The following is a 19,370-nucleotide window of genomic DNA, read 5'->3' as shown; positions in this document are numbered from 1 at the left end:
CTTTCTGAGTTAAGGTGAAATAAAATTAACTCTGCTTCAAGGTTTAAGAATTTTTAAACGTATCTTGAAGTATCTGAAGATGGAAAATTACCACAAATACCAGGACTATAAATCATTTCTCGGAGTTGGATTTCATCAGGTTCCGATATCTAAATGATGGAGCAGCAATATCATTCAGTGAAAAAGTCAAGGACTTGTCAAGTCAAAATTGGTTTCATATCTTAGTCCTGCCACTTACTAGCTATATGACCTTGACCACTTTGGTCCTCAGTTTTCTCATATGTAAAATGGTGAAAAGTAACATCCACCTTCTCAGAGTTATTATGAGAAACAGGAAAATGTAATCACAGCATCTGGTAATTAGCAGATATTGACTAAGTGCTAGTTTACTTCCTCAATAATGTGCATTCACATCATGAACTCAGTACCTTCATGCCTATCATTCTGTTTCATCTTATTTTTTTATATATTCAAGAAATAAAAATAGAAAATATTACTAATATTATGGAAGGAGGAGATAGGTACGAATTTGTTTCACTTTATAAAATAACATTCTTAAAAAAGATTTAGAAGCAGTGTTTTGGGGCAAACAAACTTGGAAAAAACTTATACTGGCCAAAAGTGTATTTGTAGTACAAGGACCTAAAATGATATTCTACAAAATCTCAGTGTCAAAAAGCCCGAGGATACCAATGCAGACAATAACGTTAGTGTCAGAAACAGATCTGTTGACACTTAGGAATGAGAATGAATGAGTCATGATAGTCCTACATGATATTCCAACTGTTCTAAAACTACATGATAATCTAAATATTTTTTAATAGTAGAATAGCACAAGTTTTCTAGAATGGAAGTAAAGGCTAAACAGGTTACCCCAAACCACTTAAAGGAAATACACAAATTAGGTATCAATTTATGGTACTTTTTAAAACTTCTATTTAAAGCTCTTCACAAAAACCCATAAAATATACCTAGAAATATTAAGTACTGTGGGTGATGGACGTTGGGGAGGGTATGTGCTGTGGCAAGTAATTGTGAATTATGTAAGACTGATGAATCACAGACCTGTACCTCTGAAACAAATAATACATTATATGTTAATAAAAAAATTAAGTACTGTAGAGTTAAAAAGTTCTTGGTGAGTAAAACTTTAGCATCATTGCAGATAGAAAGTATTTAAGGGAAAAAGTGCTGTTTACAGTACCATCTGTAAATGATTTCATCGCTGTTTTAGTTCTTATCCCTTCAGTTCTATATACCTGCTATACAAAATTATTTTTTCAGTTGAGGGGGTAGTAACAACTGTTGTTAAATTCCAGGTATGCCAAAGGGAAATGGAAATTATTCCCTGGAAGATCATAATAAATCTTTTAGAGAATATGCAATATTTTACTCCATACCTGGAAATAGGCACTTCTGCTCACTGACTCAGTAAGATTCTGTAACAAACCTGAAATATAAAGATAAATACAAAAAGACTGATGAATCTCTCCCTCTCTGTCTCTCTCTTGATTTCACAGTGCACTGGCATCCTTTATTAGCAATCCTTAATAGAAGATATTGAAAAATAAAAGTAAAGCCAAACCAACAAAACAAAAAAGAGCATGGCTGAAGCTGCAGGAAAAATGCTACATTTTCTGGTGGACTGAAAGGGTAGCCACTTACCCCAAGACAAGGAACTCTTTTACTATCATACTTCATCAGCAATATAAGGAGAAGATAAGGAAAATGGGGAAAAGTTTGGTAAGAGGTTAAAAATGAAACTATTAGGATCCAGAGTTGTGACCCAGAATGAAGTTTCCCATGAGATAAAATGTAATACACACAATGCTTCTTAGAGAGATTCTAGGTTAATTCTAGGACAGGGGCAAAAACATACAAAATGAGCCTAGAGCACCTTACCTTATAGTGCCAAAAGTAAGGAAGTGCTCAGAAAAACCCCACAGCAATGGGGTATGTCAAAGGTGGACAGGAGCCAACTGAAAGAGCCACCAAGGCCAAAGGTGTAACAATTTGAGCAACAAGATAAACAACACTGGATTATAACCCCCCCAAAGTATAAATATTCACAAATCCTGATTGATATCAATAAATGACTAAGTAAATAAGTGGGGGAGAAGAGACAGAGCTCCTGTGCAGAAAAATTCCAAATGATTTCATAAAGAACTCCACCCTCAAAGAGGGGAAGTTTAACTCCCCACTCCTTAAATGTGCGCCACACATAATGACTTCCTTTCAAAAAGTACTGTATAGAAAGGGAAAAAAAGTTAACTTTACCATGGAGAAACCAGAAAAATACTACTTCATCAGATTAGATCAAGGCTAACCTATATAGTAAGAGATCATGTTTATAGTATGTGCCTTTCATATGGACAGATTCTACAAAATATTTGACGAGCATTCCTCAAATCTGTCAGGGTCATCAAAAACAAGGTGAGTCTGAGAAACTCTCATAGCCAAGAGGAATCAAAAGAGACACAAAAACTCAACGTAATGTGGTACCATGGATGGGATCCTGGGACATTAAAAAGACAATAGGTAAAAAATGAAGATCTGAAAAATGTACAGACTTTGGTTAATAATGTTATTAAGCAATACTGGTGTGTTAATGATAGCAGACCATACTAACACAAGATGTTAACAGGGTAAACTGAGTGAGGTACACGGGGATTCTGTGTGCTATCTTTTCGCTTTTCTATAAATCTAAATCTGTATTTGAAAAAAAAACCTATTTAATTTTAAAAGGAAAAAATGTTACCCATGGTGATCAGATTTTCATGAGAGCGAAAATGCTTATTTAATCCCTAATAGCATTTAAATAATGCTCAGAGAGCGTAAGACCGTGAAAATGGAGTTCCTGAAAGAATACTCTGCCTTACACTGCGAGTGAGTGAGACTCCTGTGGACTAAGGGACTACACACCGTTTATAAAATAGTGTTCTGTAACAGTGTTTTTAGGAGACTACGCTTACAAATTTCTCAACCTCCGTGGAATTCAAATCACCTCACAGCTGAAAATAACCAACGTGAGAGTGTTCGTCCCAGAGCTGTTTGTATTCACTGATCCATTCCCCGGCTTCCCCCTACTCCGCTCCATTGGCAGGACAGCTAAGTCCTGCAGGCTCCTGTGTCACCTAGCTCCAGCGGGGTCCCACCAATGGGATGCAATTGTGGGAGACAGGAGGGTGGTAAAGGGGAAAGGCCAGGGTACCTCTCCTCTTTCCTCTCTGTGTCTCCGTGGCTGCAGCTCCCCACTGGACAGACCCCTGTGGTCCAGTTACCAAGGATGGTTATGAAAACATGACCTCTTTTCTTTTGACCCCACAGCCCTGAGAAGGCTAACAGCTTTTTCCTGTTCTCAACCTCTGCACTGCCTCACAATCCGGCCTGGCTTCACAGTAACTCCTTCACCTATAAAGCCAACTCTCTGTGATACATTTCCTTTGTTTTACGTAATTTAGATGTGTCTGTTTTCCTGGTTAGACCTCCCCTGACACAATTAGGAAGTATGGAGGGGAAAGAAGATAGAATTATATTTTGACTAAAAGCAGAGGCCAGAAAGCAGAATACCTTTGGGGTTCATCTACACATCAACTGTGGGACCTTGGGCAAATTATTTCATTGCTTTATGCCTCAATTTAGATCTGTAAGTGGGGGCTTATAATAGTACCTACATCTCACAGGGTTATTACATGGACTAAATGAGTTCATGCATTTAAAGAATTAGCCTAATGCCTGGTAAAAAACATCTGGCTACCACTGCTATTACTGCTGCCATTATGGCCTCTACATTCCAAAGGACTGCCCACTCTAATACAGTCTTCACTGATCCTGCCCTCTTCTGCTTCTCTATCCTCTACTCCTCTGTTAAACATTTCCCTAGGCTTAATATTCATGAAGCCCAGCTCCTACAAAACTTCAACCGCCTATAGACGACATGGTCCTCACTCCTAAACCTGCCATTCAGGTGTATCCACAACTGTAATCCCAATGTATTTTTCCTTATTTTTTTCCCCTTGATAGTAAGCTACATTTACTTTCCTCTCTCTAGCTTCTCTTGAAAAATCAAATATTTTTCAAGCCCCTTGAGGACAAACCCCATGTTTAATTTGTCTTTGTACTTAACTACAGCACTTAGCCTCAGTACCTTACCTAATGGGACTCCAGATCTCACATTTAGGAAGTTTGGCTTTTGTCCCCTTTGCCCGAGGAGACATATCTAAAAAATGTGGCTAAGGGGGTGCCTGGGTGGCTCAGTGGGTTAAACCCTCTGCTTTCAGCTCAGGTCATGACCCCAGGGTCCTGGGATCAAGCCCCACATCGGGCTCTCTGCTCAGCAGGAAGCCTGCTTCCCTCTCTCTCTCTGCCTGCCTCTCTGCCTACTTGTGATCTCTGTCTGTCAAATAAATAAATAAAATCTCAAAAAAAAAAAATGTGGCTAAGGCCAATATCAAAGCAATTAGTGCCCATGTTTTTTTCTACGAGTTTTAAAGTGAAACTCAATAAATTTAAGTTGAATGAATGAATGAACAAATAAACAACAGCGTTTAATAGAGCTGGTCTTGAATTAGGTATTTAAATTTGATCCAATTTACCTTCTAGAGCAGTGTCTGGCAAACTTACAGGCCACGCCCAAATGTGGCCCTCCAACTACTTTTGTAAATAAAGTTTTATTGAAACACAGCTACATTTATGCATTATCTATGGCTGCTTTTGCTTGACAATGGCAGAGTTCCCTAGTTTAGCAGAGACCAACCACATGGCCTGCAAAGCCTAAAATACTATTTAGCCCTCTACCAAATAAATTTGTTGACCTCTGTCCTTGAGGGTGGCAATTGTGGTTTATCCATATCTGCCCCACAGACATCTAGTATATAGCCTCCATGTATTTGGTATTCAAAAAAATTTTTTTTATTAAACTGAATGCACTGACAAACTTTAAAAAGAGATTTGGAGACTGTGTTTTTGGAGGTAATAAGCAATAAAATGAAAAAAACCATCAGAAGTCCAGTGTGTATTCTGATGGTATATAAAATGTATTAGATGCTTATATTTTAGCCTTTACTATTAAAAAAGTAAAAAAAAGAGACAGTCTCATTTATCTTACTCTTTTTATTCCTTAGGGCTATCAGCTTGTAATTCTATAAAACATTTCTCAAATCCTCTATTTTTTTCCTATCCAGTTATTTCATTGAACCACTAATTTAACCATTTAATAAAAATGTATGGAGTAGTAACTATGTGACTGGTACCGGTACTATGTTGAGAGCTGAGAGAATGAGGATCCTTAAAACATGATCTCTGCCTATAACAAATTTCTAATCTTAATTTTTTTAAGATTTTTTTTTTAATTTTTTATTTCACGGACAGAGATCACAAGTAGGCAGAGAGGCAGGCAGAGAGAGAGAGAGAGGGAAGCAGGCTCCCTGCTGAGCAGAGAGCCTGAGTGGGGCTCGATCCCAGGACCCTGAGATCATGACCTGAGCGAAGGCAGAGGCTTAACCCATTGAGCCACCCAGGCGCCCCTCTAATTTTAATTTAAAAGACATATTTCAGGGATACCTGGGTGGTGGAAGGTTTAAACACTCCCTCAGGTTGTGACCTCAGGGTTGTGAGATTGAGCCCCACACTGGGCACTGAGCTCAGCACAGAGTCTGCTTTGGATTCACTCTCCCTCTCCCTCTGCCCCTCCTGCTCCCGCTTGTGCTCTCTTTCTCTCTCTCTAAAATAAATAAATCTTTAAAAATAAATAAAAGACATATTTCAAAAAGGAGAAGCACTATTTAAATAACACCAGCAAATCAACAAATGGGCCAAGTCTGGTATCTCTTGTTACTGCCACCTAGTTTCAAATATCCAGCAGAAAAAACCAGGGCACCTGGGTGGCTCAGTTGGTTAAACGTCTGTCTTCAGCTCAGGTCATGATCCCAGGGTCCTGGAATCAGCCCCACGCTGGGCTCCCTGCTCAGTGGGGAGTCTGCTTCTCCCTCTCCCTCTATTCCTCCCCAGCCCTTGTACACTCTCTCTCTCTCCCTCTCTAAAAATAAGTAAATAAAATCTTTAAAAAAAATATCCACCGGAAAAAACAAACAAAAAACAAACCAGAAAAATTAAATGTTCCACTACTATGAATCAAAGAATTTCTGTAAACTGGGAAAACAGCCCATTCCATCATAGCTATTGCTTGGCGGTGGTGGGGGTGGGGGTGGTGAGGAATCAGTTGTTTACAAATTCCCTAAGGCATTTAATTCTTCAAAAACAGTAAATAAACAGTAATAACCATCTCAATGAATATAAATTGCTGAAAGCATTATAAAATGCCAAAACTTCTACCTCAAGACTATAATATTTAAGTTCAAGATAGACAATAGTTGTACCAGTGGGAAATTAATAAGGAAAAAAATTATTCTGCCTCAAGAAGATAGTTGTGATGGAGAAAGGAAAGATAGAGACTATTTACTCATACCACAAATATTTATTTAGCATTTACCATATACATATACAAATATTTATTGAGCATGCACCAGACCTTGTGCTAAGTTCCAGGGATAGAATAGTCAGTAAGAAAAACTCTTGTTTTCCTTTAGAAGCTAACATTAAGGAGAAGTCCTACAGAAAAAAATTCCTTTATCAATATGTTAGAATCAAACATTCAAAGTCACTCAATAGTAATAGAAGTTAATAGCTGTTCATTTAATGAATAACTAAGTGACTACCATGAGTCAAATACAGTGCCAATGACAGAAGAATATGAAAGTTCTTGCCCTGGGCACCTGAGTGGCTCAGTCAGTTGAGCATTCAACTCTGTTTTGGCTGGTCATGACTCCAGGTCTTGAGATGGCCCTACCTTGGGTTGTGCAGCCTGCTTAATATTCTCTCCCCCCCTTCTTCAACTGTCCCCTCAGCTCATGTTTGCTGTCACTTTTTTTTTTTTTTTTTGAGGATCTTATTTATTCATTTGTCAGAGAGAGAGGGAGAGAGAGCAGAAGCAGGGAGAGTGGCAGGCAGAGGGAGAATCAGACTCCCCACTGAGCAGGGAGCCCTGACGATGAAAACATGGGGCTTGATCCCAGGGTCCTGGGATCATGACCTGAGTCAAAGACAGACACTTAACCAGCTGAGCCACCCAGCACCCCTGTCGCTCTCAAAAAAAAAAAAAAGGTATATAATCTGTAATCCATGTGATTTCTTAAAAGGAAGCTTCAAGGTAAACATTTTAAATGAAGTGCTTTCTTTTGTTTCAGTAATAAATAAGTACTTAATAATTTACAAGTTTGATAGGTTTTTAGTTTTCATGTTATCAAGTTGGCCTATAACTGAAATGTATATATAGCAAATTTTCTTGTATTTTACACTATCCTACTAACACAAGGAGTTACACTTTGGGGGAAAGTACTGAAAACTAAAGGTTATCATTTCATACAAACTGGGCTTTTTTTTTCCAAAATGCTTTAAAAATTGATAATATTCTCTTCCTAACATTAAAGCTTCTTCTCTACTTTTCCATGAGAATCAGATTTGCTAAAGCAAAATCTGACCATGACCTCTGACTATTACACAATTAATTGTAAGATACTATTTTATTCAAGGTACTACCCAAGTACTTTTATCTACATTTTTATCTTTTTAATCTCCTAAACTGGTTAATGCACATGAATTCTTAGTCCCTAAGGGAAAGTTAACCTAAGAGTTATTTAACATCTACAACTGCAGATGTTATATTTCAAAAACTTCAAAATAAATTGCATCTTAAAAAAAAATGATGAGAAAAATCTTTTCTTCAACTCCTTGACATTTTATTTTCTACTATTTTCAGTAAGATTGCCAAAATGTCCCACTCCTGGGTCATTTATTTTTTCCTAACACTTACCCTTTGTCAGCCTTCCATCATTTTCAGTACTTCCGAGCTCCCCCCAAATTATTATTATCAGTTCTCTTAACTTCTAACTCATCACTCATAATTACCTGGACCAATGATTCCAACAGAAGCAGAATAGGCCCTTAGGGACATTTTGAAAATTTGTGAGGACCTTTTTTTTGCAATAATAATTTGGATAGGAGGGCAAGTATTTGGTGGATGGGGGATTATTCATCCTAGAAGTTCTAAAATGTATGAAACAACCTTTACAACAAAGAACTACCTGCATCCCTCAGGGTTTTAAAAGATTCTACTGTACACTGAAGTAGGTAAAAAGCTTATTTGTGATCATCTTAGTCTAGAACTTTATGTAATACAGTATGTATAAAATGTATCATTTCACACAGTTTTAAAAAGACTAAATTTTTCATAAGTACAAATCTTATGTAAATTGAGGGAAGATTCCACTTTATTTAATTTAAAATTCTATCAAAAATTGTTAACAATTTGGGAAAAATCAGTTTGCCCATGACAATGGCCCTTATGGTATCTGAAATGCCAGTATAATACACTGGAAAAGTGGTCTGTATTTGTAGCTGTTACACTCACAGTGGTTCTTTGCACTGGTGCAATATGCCAGCAACTGATTACTTCATTATGTCTCCTAATGTAATCATGTCTGACCATTTACATGCTTAAATAGTAAACATGGTTTTTTTCTAATAAAATACTTCACCTTTATGTCTCAATTAGAGCATTCCACTGATTTTTAAGTTATTTTATGAACAGATTTCATTGCCTGTCAGTATCATTTTAGGATATTACAGGAGACTTTGAAGAATATTGGTTATAAAAAAGGGGGCACTAGGTTGGACAGGAATCACTAGAATCACTGGCCTACATCTTAGCCTTCATGTGACTGGACTACTAAAGATGTCTCCTAACTAATATCTTAAATTCTACATATATCTTCTTCCAAATGAAGTACCTACAGATGTAAAAGATCACCAACATTACTTCTATCTTCAGAATACCACAGAGCTCCCAGCTGCCTTGCAAATCAGTCCAGTATGGAGATTTTTACAACTCTCCATAAAGAGATTCCTTCTACCTAACCTAATAATTTATCCAGTCTACATCACAGACTGAACACTCCACTCAGAAAGCCTTACTTGTAAGAAGTCAGCAAGTGGAAACGGTATATAGGATTTGGAATCCTAGGTCTGTCACTTATTAGGAGAATGATTCTGGGTAGGTTACTTACCACTTTAAGTCTCTTTCTTTTTGTAAGATTTTATTTATTTATTTGAGAGAGAGAGAGAGAGCAGGAGTAGGGAGGAGAGAGAGAAGCAGGCTCCCAGCTGAGCAGGGAGCCCCACACTGGCCTGGATCCCAGGACCCTGGGATGGTGACCTGAGTGGAAGGCAGACTCTTAACCTGAGTCACCCAAGCATCCCTGAGTCTCCTCATTTCTTAAGTGAGGTGGGTATTAAGGAGGGCACGTATTGCATGGAACACTGGGTGTAGTGCATAAACAATGAATCTTGGAACACTGAAAAAACTAAATTAAAAAAAAAAGAGAATTAAAAAGGACTTGCCTCACAAGGTTGGCAAAGAAGGAATCAGACAAGCAGAAGCTTAGAGCCTGCTACTTCAAACTTTTATCTGTTTTTTTTTTGTTTGTTTGTTTTTTTACGATTTTATTTATTTATTTATTTGACAGAGAGAGATCACAAGTAGGCAGAGAGGCAGGCAGAGAGAGGGGGAAGCAGGCTCCTTGCTGAGCAGAGACCCTGATGTGGGGCTCGATCCCAAGAGCCTGGGATCATGACCTGAGCTGAAGGCAGAGGCTTTAACCCACTGAGTCACCCAGGCACGCCAATCTGTTTTGTTTTCTTATCTATTCCAAGGTCTTAGGATCATACGGAGCACCTAGCAGTATTCAAGAAATGTCTGTTGAATGAAAGCATATTGGTTTCTGAACCTTCCCACGCCAAGCCCATCTGACGGCTGCAGAAATCTACCCATTAATCAAGTAATGATAATTGAGTGCTCATAAACTGGGTGCTTCCTTGAAGTAAATCCGCAGTCCTCACTCTTAGGAAACTTAGAAAAATGTTGGAAAATGACAGGTCAACATAAAAGATGTCACAATACAGTGTATGAGTAGTCAGCAACTGGTATGGACAGTAAGTGCTAGGCATCTAAAGTCAAAGTATATAGCAATGTGGGCTGGCACAGTATGGAATGCGGTGTGAAAAAGAATTAAAACAGCCCTGTCTCTAGACTTTCTCCAACTAATCCATTCTTCTTATACAAAGCCTGAGAGAGCTTGGTTTAACAGCCTGATCTATCACTTCTCAGCTTAAAACTCATCAAAATGGTACCACTGCCCTCAGGATATCCCAACTCCTTCAGGTGCTTTACCAGATGCTTCATACGTTCTAATTCCCATTAATCTTTGGGAACTAAAATGATTAATAACATAGCCACTAGCTACACGTGGCTGAACACCTGAAATGTGGCTAGTCCCAAGTGAGATGTGCTGTTATTATAAAACACACACTGGATTTCAAAGACTTGGTACAAAATAGGAAAAAAAAAAGGATGTAAAATATCTCAGTAATTTTATATTGATTACATGTCAAATATTATTGTGGATACATTGGGTTAAATAAAAATACACTTAAAATGAAATTCATCTGGTTTTTAGATTTCAAATATCACTACAGAAAACTTAAAGATATATATGAGGCTCTCATTATGTTTCTGTCGAACACTTCTCCCAACTCAGCGGCTCAGCCTGAATAAACCACCATGCGATTTCCAACTGGGCCCTGGTCCTCTGGCCTACGACTCTGTAACTACTACTACCGGTGAGTCAAACACTTTTTCCTCTTCCTTCCGCTGACTTCACAGCCACTCATTTTCCACAGTTCCGTTTTTAATCGTCCCTTTCTCCAGGACACCTCCTCTGACCTCACTCACTACCCCGCAACACTGGACTGGGCTCTCCTCCTCTGAGAATCCCCCCTGGAGTACTTATCACACAGTAGGTGCAATTGCTTGTCTCCCCGCTCGGACCCCCGACAACACTGTGAGCTCCTGGAGGGAACAGCGACTCTGTGCGCCGGGCACAGAGCACGACTCCGCGGGACGAAGGAGGAGGTGGGACAAAGATGTGAATAGCGGGATCACCGCGGTTCAGGGGGGTGTGAGGGTACAAAGGAGTAAGGCCGCGCCCTCGGGAATCCGGAGGTGCCAGCAGGCAGGCTCGCGGAGGGGCGAGAGCAGCCGGCGGGACTCACCAGTCCCTGGTCCACGTCCGTATCCGGCCGTTTGGTCGCCGGCGGCGAGTACTCGGCGTAGCGCAGACCCTCGCCGGCAGGGGCGACGCCGCCTCGGGCAGCCATGGCAATACGACGCAGGGAGACTCGGCCGCCGAGGCGTCGCCTACGAGACGGCCGCAGGGACAAACTAGTTAGGGCGCTTCACTCGCGGGTTTCGCTGGCGCCGCCCCTGCCTCGCGGGTGGAGGGCAGGTCACCGGGAGATCTCGTTCTCCCCCAGGTTCGGGCCACTCTGTCCCCACGAAGCCGAGGGTCAGACTCGGAGCTGAGGCCCCTGGGACGTGGAGGGGTTTTTTGTTTGTTTCTGATCCGCAGGCCCAAAGTCAACGTTGGGCCTCGTGGGCATTGTGTGGTGGAGCCTGGCTCCTCCCCAGCCCTCTTCCCAACCAAGGACCAGGATTTAAGCCCTATGGTCAGATTTTGGTCTCATCAAAGGGCTATCAAGAGGAGACCCGGAGACTCCAACTGCAGTTCTTGAAGGTCCCTGACCCACACCAGACCGTTCTTCCCACCCCAGCTGCTGATCATACTTCTCTTTAATGCCACAATCTCCCACCCATGAAAGCGATAGAAGTGGCAATTTGCTTATTCTACCCCTTCTCCCCACATGAATGGCTATATTTAAGATGAAACAAAGAAGAAACTTACAAGCATGTACATAAACCTCACTCCCCACAAATGGTTTGGTGCTGACTTGGACGTAGAAAGACCCATTTTTTCAATTAATTTTTAAATAAAACATTTTGGAGCAAAACTTAACCAACAAATGAAGCTGGTGAAGTGTTTTCCAACTCCTGAGCCAACAAGGCAGTGCTTTTGCCCTTTGTATCCATTGTAAGAAACGTGAGTTCTACTGTATGTTCTATACTTTTCTAGGCTTGTGTCCTTTTCTAGGCTTGTCTACCCATTTACCTCTCCAAATCTCCTTATATGTGGAAGGGAATAATTTTTGTCTAACATAATGACTCAGAAAGTTACAAGGATAAAATGAACAAAAGGGGAGGGGAGAGAAGGATATGGAAGCAATTTGTACAATGCACTTACCATACACTTACACAGTTACCACCACCGGCCTATTGGCATTTATGGGAGGGAATGTTCACTTTTAACCAGGTTTCAGAGAAGGGTCAGTGGAGGCTTAGCTGCTGAGATGGTCAGTAAAGAATGGGTGAGACATTTTTAGATGGAAGAGGAGGAGGGCTGAAAATTTCAGCTGGAAACAAATGCAAAGAAATGACAAAGGTGGGATGTAAAACTGGGCTTAAAAAAAAAAATCATGCCAAGACTCTTCAGAGACATGATCTTGAGTAAGGGACAGGCAGGGCTAGGAATGGAGAGATAGATAAGGGGCTCTGGGATCAGACTCACAGAAATCCCAAAAATGTGGAGGTGTGAGGAAACCAGAAATAAGGGAACACACCACACCACCCTGCCCTAGATGTCCAAAGGGAAATCTGATTTTTGACAGTCTCCTGTGTTGAAGAGAAAATAAGCAGACCCTAAAAAGAAGTAAGCTATTAAAGATGTTATCATTAGTCCTTAATCAATGGTGCTCCCAGTAGAGAAGTCAAAAAGATTTAAGTTCCCTGGTTAGCTTTTTATAAAAGACCAACCCTAAAAGCCCTCAATGGCAACCCTAATGGGACCCCTCTCAGTCCTGAGATTTTTTCTGTATCCTCACTCAATAAAACTCTACAGGTTTACTCACTCTCCTTTGTCCATGAGATTCATTCTTCGACTCCATGAGACAAGAACCCAGCTCTCTCACTTCAATCTTATTACAAAAATTAATTTTCATTAGACTGATCCACAACTATCAAGGATGCTGATGAATTAAGCAAATGAATTAGGTTGGGGCTCACAGGTCATTCATTCATTCATCCATTTATTTGTTCGGTAAGTATTTATTTAGCATCTCTTAGGTCTTGCACACTATACTATGCATTGGGCCTACAGGGTCTAGTAAGATTACTGATTCTTTGCATTCCACACTATGGGAGGGTTCTAGTGTGCCCTAGCAGCTGGGTCCTCACAGTCACCCGCTACCAGCCTAGAGCAAAGAAGCAGTTAGAGCAAGACCCAAGTCAGCCCCAGCTCTTCTTAGGGAAGCTGCTCCCCCTGCTCCAGAACTAGAAGGAAGTTTCCATAGCACAAGTCAGGAAAAGAGAGAAAGGAGAATGGGGCAGGGCAGAGAATGGTTAACATTCTGGGGAGGTGGGCTCAGCAGGATTGTGCCTCAGCTCAAAACCCAACCTAGTGAAAGCAGATTGCTGACTTGCCCCAGCTCTACCGCTGACTGGAGCATGGAGCATCTGCTCCTACAGCAGGAGTCAGTTTTAAAGAAAAACCTTCCATAAAGACTATCAGTTCTCAGCTTTTGGTTCTTTGCTAAGGTCACCCTCCCCTCCTAATAAAGGTTGGAAACAAGTGCAATTAAGTCTTGCCTCTCCTCACACAGAGCTCATCCTGATTTAGCTAAACTCCCTCCTTTGGTTTCCCTGAGAATGAAGAGGAACGCTTTAGTAAAATCGTAAGGGAAGCCACATTAAATTTTCATCAGCTTATTTTTATTAGTTACACCATTTTAGAAACAGGTTACATTATGTTCAATACACTTTGTGAAAGAAAGGCAGATGTTGGTAATAAACCTTAGAAACATCTCGGTAAAAGATGTTTTAAACAGCTGTTGTTTAAAAAGACTTTTGGCAAAAAGAAAAAAAAATTTGGGGGGGCCTCTATGTGCCTCTGTTTCCTTATCAGGAAAATGTGGGGTAATAATGGAGCCCTGGTTGTGAGGAGTAAACAGGTTGACTTTTGTAAAGCTCTTAAAACAGTGCTGTATACCTTATAAATTCTCTGATAGTGTTAGTTACTATTTTCTGTATATTACTTATTTCACTTATTTGTTTCCTGTATATATATATTTTTTAAGATTTTATTTATTTATTTATGTATTTGTCAGAGAGAGAGAGCATGAGAGGGAGAAGGAGAAGCAGGCACCCGGCCGAACAAGGAGCCAGATGCGGGTCTTGATGCCAGGACCCTGGGATCATGACCTGAGCCAAAGGCAGCTGCTTAACCAATGGAGCCACCCAGGCATCCCCTGTATATTTTCTTACTGCTGCTCCCTGCCAACAGTAGTGTTGGCTCCTCAAGTGGTTATCTTGTCTTTGAAATGATAAAATGTGATTATTTAGTGATATTTAGTGATATGTGATATTTAGTGATCACATTATTTAGTGATAAAGTGTAATTGTGGGGGAGAGAACAAGTTATTTTTATGAAAACTAAATTAAAAGCTTTGGAAAGACTGAACAACAGCAAGTTTTATACACACACACACGCATAGTGTAAGAAGCTGTCAAGTGGTAGGCACGGGAATAAAATAACAATTGAGGCATTACATTCAGTTTGTTTTCAAAATGTTTTGTTCCCCTCCAATTTAAACAAACCGAAATTAGGCATCATATAAGATAGATTATTGATGTGGAAAAGGGAGGCAGAGGACCCACATACAAATGAAAAGCCTTGATCCTGCAGACATACATAGAGCACATGAATAGATATACTGTGTGTCTGTTGTGGTATTAAAAATCACAGGGAGAGGGAGGAAGGGTGCTACTAGAAAAAGTCTAAAAGAGCTCCATAGTAATGGGTGCTTGGCTGGTTCATTTGGTAGAGCATATGACTCTTGATCTCAGGATTGTGAGTTCATGCCTCACATTGGGTATAGATCTTGCTTAATAAATAAATAAATAAATAAATAAATAAATAAACAAGCAAATAAACAACACTCCTTACTAAGAAATAGTGATTTGTATGTGATGTTTAAAAAAATGATGTTTAGGGCACCTGGATGGCTCAGTCGGTTAAGCGTCTGACTCTTGGTTTCTGCTCAGGTCATGATCTCAGTTGTAGGACTGAGCCCTACATTGGGCTCTCAGTACAGATCCTGCTTCAGATCCTGCTTCAGATTCTTTCCCCTCCCCCTCTGCCCATCCCTTCTCTCTCTCTCTCTCAATTAAATAAATAAATAAAATCTTAAAAATATAATGTCTGGGAGGCTCAGTCATTAAGCATCTGCATTCAGCTCAGGTCATGATCCCAGCATCCTGGGATCAAGCCCTGCATCAGGCTCCCTGCTCAGCAGGGGGCCTTCTTCCCTCTCCCACTCCCCCTGCTTGTGTTCCCTCTCTTGCTGTATCTCTCTCTGTCAAATAAATAAATAAAATCTTAAAAAAAAAGATTATAATATATATATACACACATATATACAATGTTTAAAGTATGTATCATTATTGTTATAATCCCCAATTTAATTAGTTTTTCAGTTAACCCATCAACCACTACGCCGTTATGATCAGAAAAGAGGGCTCTGCTGTGTGGCAAGTGCAGTGGGCATAAAAAAGGATGGGTCTGAAAAGAAAGGAAAGGAGTTAGAGAAGATAGCATTCAAGCTGACTGTGGAAGGATGAATACAGATCGGCTGGGTTGATAAGATTGAGGCAGGCTTAGGGGAACTAGGTATGAGAAAGCATTGCATATGAACAGTACTACAAGTAATTCAGTTTTGCTAAAGTTTAAAGTATAGAGAAGAGAATATAGATAGATGAGAGTGAACAGATAACCAGAAAAGGGCCGGATATTAAAGAGCTTTACTTAATAAGAAAAGGCATTTGGAATTGATCTTATAGGTAAAGCCAAGACATCAAAAAAAAAAAAAAATGTTGAATGTAGCAGTGACATGATCAGATCTGCATGCTAGGATCATTCTGCTAGTAATGTGGGCTTGATGGGCCAAAACTAAAGGAGGAAAATCAGCAAGAAAGTTACGTCAGTAGTCTGAGTAAGAAATGTTGGGTGCTAAACTAGGACAGTGGCAGGGACATGGCAAGGAGGAGTGTAGTTACCTTTATTAATTTCCTCCCCACATTCAATTCCTAATAGCCCTATCCAAAGAAGACCCAAGGACTAACTCTGCCCCCTACTCTCAGGATGGGCTCTGCTTAAGCTAAGCCAACCAAGGTATCTCATCATTCTAATCATGGTGATTTGTTTCATGGATGGGCACATAACCCTTCTTGGACACTGGAGTTACAGAAAATTGGGGTTACATTTGGGGTGCTTCTGGGGAAGGAACTTTTTCTCTAGTTAGCTGGGCATGAACAGAGAAGCATGCTGGGTTTTGATAACTTCTAACTCAAAATAACGTTCATGCCAAAGTGGTCCATCTTGGGGCACTCTACTCTTGTCCCTACAGTGTCATCTAATATCCAGTTCTTATGCAAATTTGTTACAAAAAACCTTTTTTTCTTTTTTTAATTTAAATTCAATTTATTAACATAATGTATGATTAGTTTCAGAGGAAGAGCTCAGTGACTCATCAGTCTTATATAATACCCAGTGCTCATTACACTAATGTGTTTTTGGAATATTGGTGAGGTTTGGTGGGGTGAGGTCCAGAGCTGACAACCAAAAAATGACTTTTTTTTTAAGATTTTTATTTATTTATTTGACAGAGAGAGAGAGAGAGAGGGAACACAAGCAGGGGAAGTGGGAGAAGGAGAAGCAAGCTTCCTGCCTAGCAGGGAGCCTTGGCATATTTTTGGTGCAAAATAGCGGTTTATTAAAGCACAGACACAAGGCCCACAGCAGAAAGAGATGCTGCCCCAGGGTCTTGAAGAGTGGCTGATTATATACTTGGGAGTTGGGGGAAATAAGGAAAAGGGAGGTTTCAAAAGAACCTTCATATGCTAAAGAGAACCAACCTACAAGATATGATACCTCTAGGATACCTACAAGATACCAGAGGTCTTGACATTGTCAAGTTAAGGTTGTTTTCCCCTCTAGCAAGGTATTAACATTAAGACAGTTGGGAGATTCCTGGAAGAATGTTACACATGTCCCACCCAAGAGTAGGGTGTCGGGGGAGGTTACTGGTGTCAGCTTATGTTTTGTCTTCAGCCAGCCTTCTGCCCCCTCATCAACATCACGAGTCCTCCTTAATGTCCATCACCCAGTGACTTGTTGAAGAAACCGTCACCCTATTATTAAACCAGGTTTGGTGGAATTTTCTGTATTTGCAACCAAAGTAGTCTTACTATTCCAAGAGGAGAAATCTAAGGGGTGAAGAGATAGTGTCAAGAAGACATGGGGTTGAGCAGATAGAAGGGTTATGGAAAAGGGAAGAATTCAAGAATCTTAGCTTTCTGCCATTGGCAACTACAGAACTAAGGAAAAACATAGAACAAAAAAAAGAAAGAAAGAAAGAAAGAAAGAAAAGATTAGACTCTGCACACTGAGACTCAAAAGTGGACAGAAGAAAGGGGAAAGAAAAGGGAACCACAAATAAGAAGCCAGAGATAAAAGTGGTAGAAGTCAGGAGAGAGTGGGGTCATGAAAAAAAGGAAATTTCAAAAGGGATGAAATAGTGAAAAATGCCAGATACCTACAGAACAACCAAGTAAGATGAGGATAAAATGTGCCCATTGAATTTGACAAGTAAGTATGCCATACTCAGGCCAGGCCTGGAGACCCAGAAGCGGTCCCGCAGGACCAGCCAAAAGGGTTCTTGGCTTTGTACGGGCCTATTTAGCCAGAGTGGCCCCACCTTGGTTGAACAGCCATTTTGTTGTTTAGGCAGTAAAACTTAAACTGACTCTGCCCCCCACCCCCAGGGCACTTACTTAAAAGCAAGTCGGGGAAATGAGTCCCAGGTAACAAAGCCCAAATACAAGGGTGGGTCAGATCAGGGGGAGATAACAGCTGAATGCAGGGATGAATCGGGTCAGGTGGAGACATCCAATCAGTAAAGCGCACATACTGTCTCCCTAGCTACCAAGGAGTGTGGGCCCCACCTTTTGGGAGCCAATTCTGATTAAGGCGATAGGCTAGTTCAAATAGTTACTATGGGGTGAATTGTAATTCAACTGGCCACCCGTGTGTGACCTAGCATGACTGTGCAGCTTTCTCTGTGTGTTACAATCTAATTTGCCACCTGTGTGTGGCCAGGCCCAACCACATGGCCTTTGCTCTATAAAAGTTAGTCTGTGAGGCAGGGAGGGATCGCCCTTTCTGTAAGGGGCGGCCCCCACCGGTCTGTTTGACGGTCAGATTGATTCTTGATGCTTGGCGTGAAATAAAGCTTTGCTTGACCTTTGCTTTGTATCAGTCTCGCTCCTTTGACCATGGACCCATTATTGGGCAACCCAACATTGGGGACCCAACAGCTTCACGCAGGATAGAAATCAAACATGAGCCAGAAGGAAGTGAGAGCAGAGTTTACTGAAGACACAGATTTGGACCGAGCATCTGGAAGCCTCTAAGGGGAGGGTGAATGTCCTCTTTGCTTGGTGTCTGGGTTTTTATTGAGGATTGTGGTCTGGTGTACATGTCCTCTCAGGCATCCAGGAACTGGTTTAAACAAAAACAAGCGTCCCGGTATCCTCCATAAGTCATTTATGCCCTGAAGCTGAAGAGGAAAATAACTCAGACAGACCTGGGCCCTCAAGCCCCAGAAGATGGAAAGTTACTAGCAATACCAAGAGATAACCAGGAGTTCCACTTGAGCAAGAGATAACCAGCCATTTCTGCTTCTGTAAACAAGCTTCAGGCCACTGCACTATCCACTGTTTCCACCTAAAGCAACCCCCACCCTCAACTTAAACCCACCTACCAGGGGTCAGCACAGCCCTTGTAACCTGACCCCCAGTACTTCCCTATAAAAGTTCTGTGACCCTGCTACCGGGGGCCCAGAATTTCCAATGTGAGCTCCTCAGGGTCCACCTGCGTAAAATAAACCCAATTTCTCCTACTTTTCTGTGTGTCACTTGGTTTCTCACCAGTCCGATTTTTATTTTCCATAACAGAGCTAGGGGTCTGTATGGAGTCAGTGGTCTGGAAAACATACATGATGATCTCACATGGTCACTCCTTAGATGTTATCTACTATGTTGAAAGATTCCAAAGAAATCATTAATTCCTTGATCCTTAAAAGAAGACATATTATAAGTGTGATTTATATCATATTATATTATATATTATATATTATATAACATATAATATATAATATATAATATTTATATTATATTATATTATATTATATTATATTATATTATATTATTATATGGCAGGGGTGCAGGTCCTAGCAAAAATAGAATCAGG

General features: G+C 40.5%; 1 protein-coding gene across 1 annotated transcript in view; it reads right to left on the bottom strand.

Moving 5' to 3' along the window:
• DNAJC15 (DnaJ heat shock protein family (Hsp40) member C15) overlaps nt 1-11,526 on the bottom strand; it is a 78,204-nt gene extending 66,678 nt beyond the window's left edge. Inside the window, exon 1 of the mRNA XM_080799163.1 lies at nt 11,167-11,526. Coding sequence (XP_080655289.1) covers nt 11,167-11,271 — 105 coding nt within the window. The 5' untranslated portion in view covers nt 11,272-11,526. The remainder of the gene's footprint in view (nt 1-11,166) is intronic.
• Nucleotides 11,527-19,370: the final 7,844 nt, after the last annotated feature.

Source organism: Martes martes, assembly GCF_963455335.1.
Source record: "Martes martes genome assembly, chromosome: 3".
NCBI lineage: Eukaryota > Metazoa > Chordata > Mammalia > Carnivora > Mustelidae > Martes > Martes martes.
Note: the sequence above shows the minus strand (reverse complement) of the source record. Positions and strands in the feature narration are given on the sequence as shown.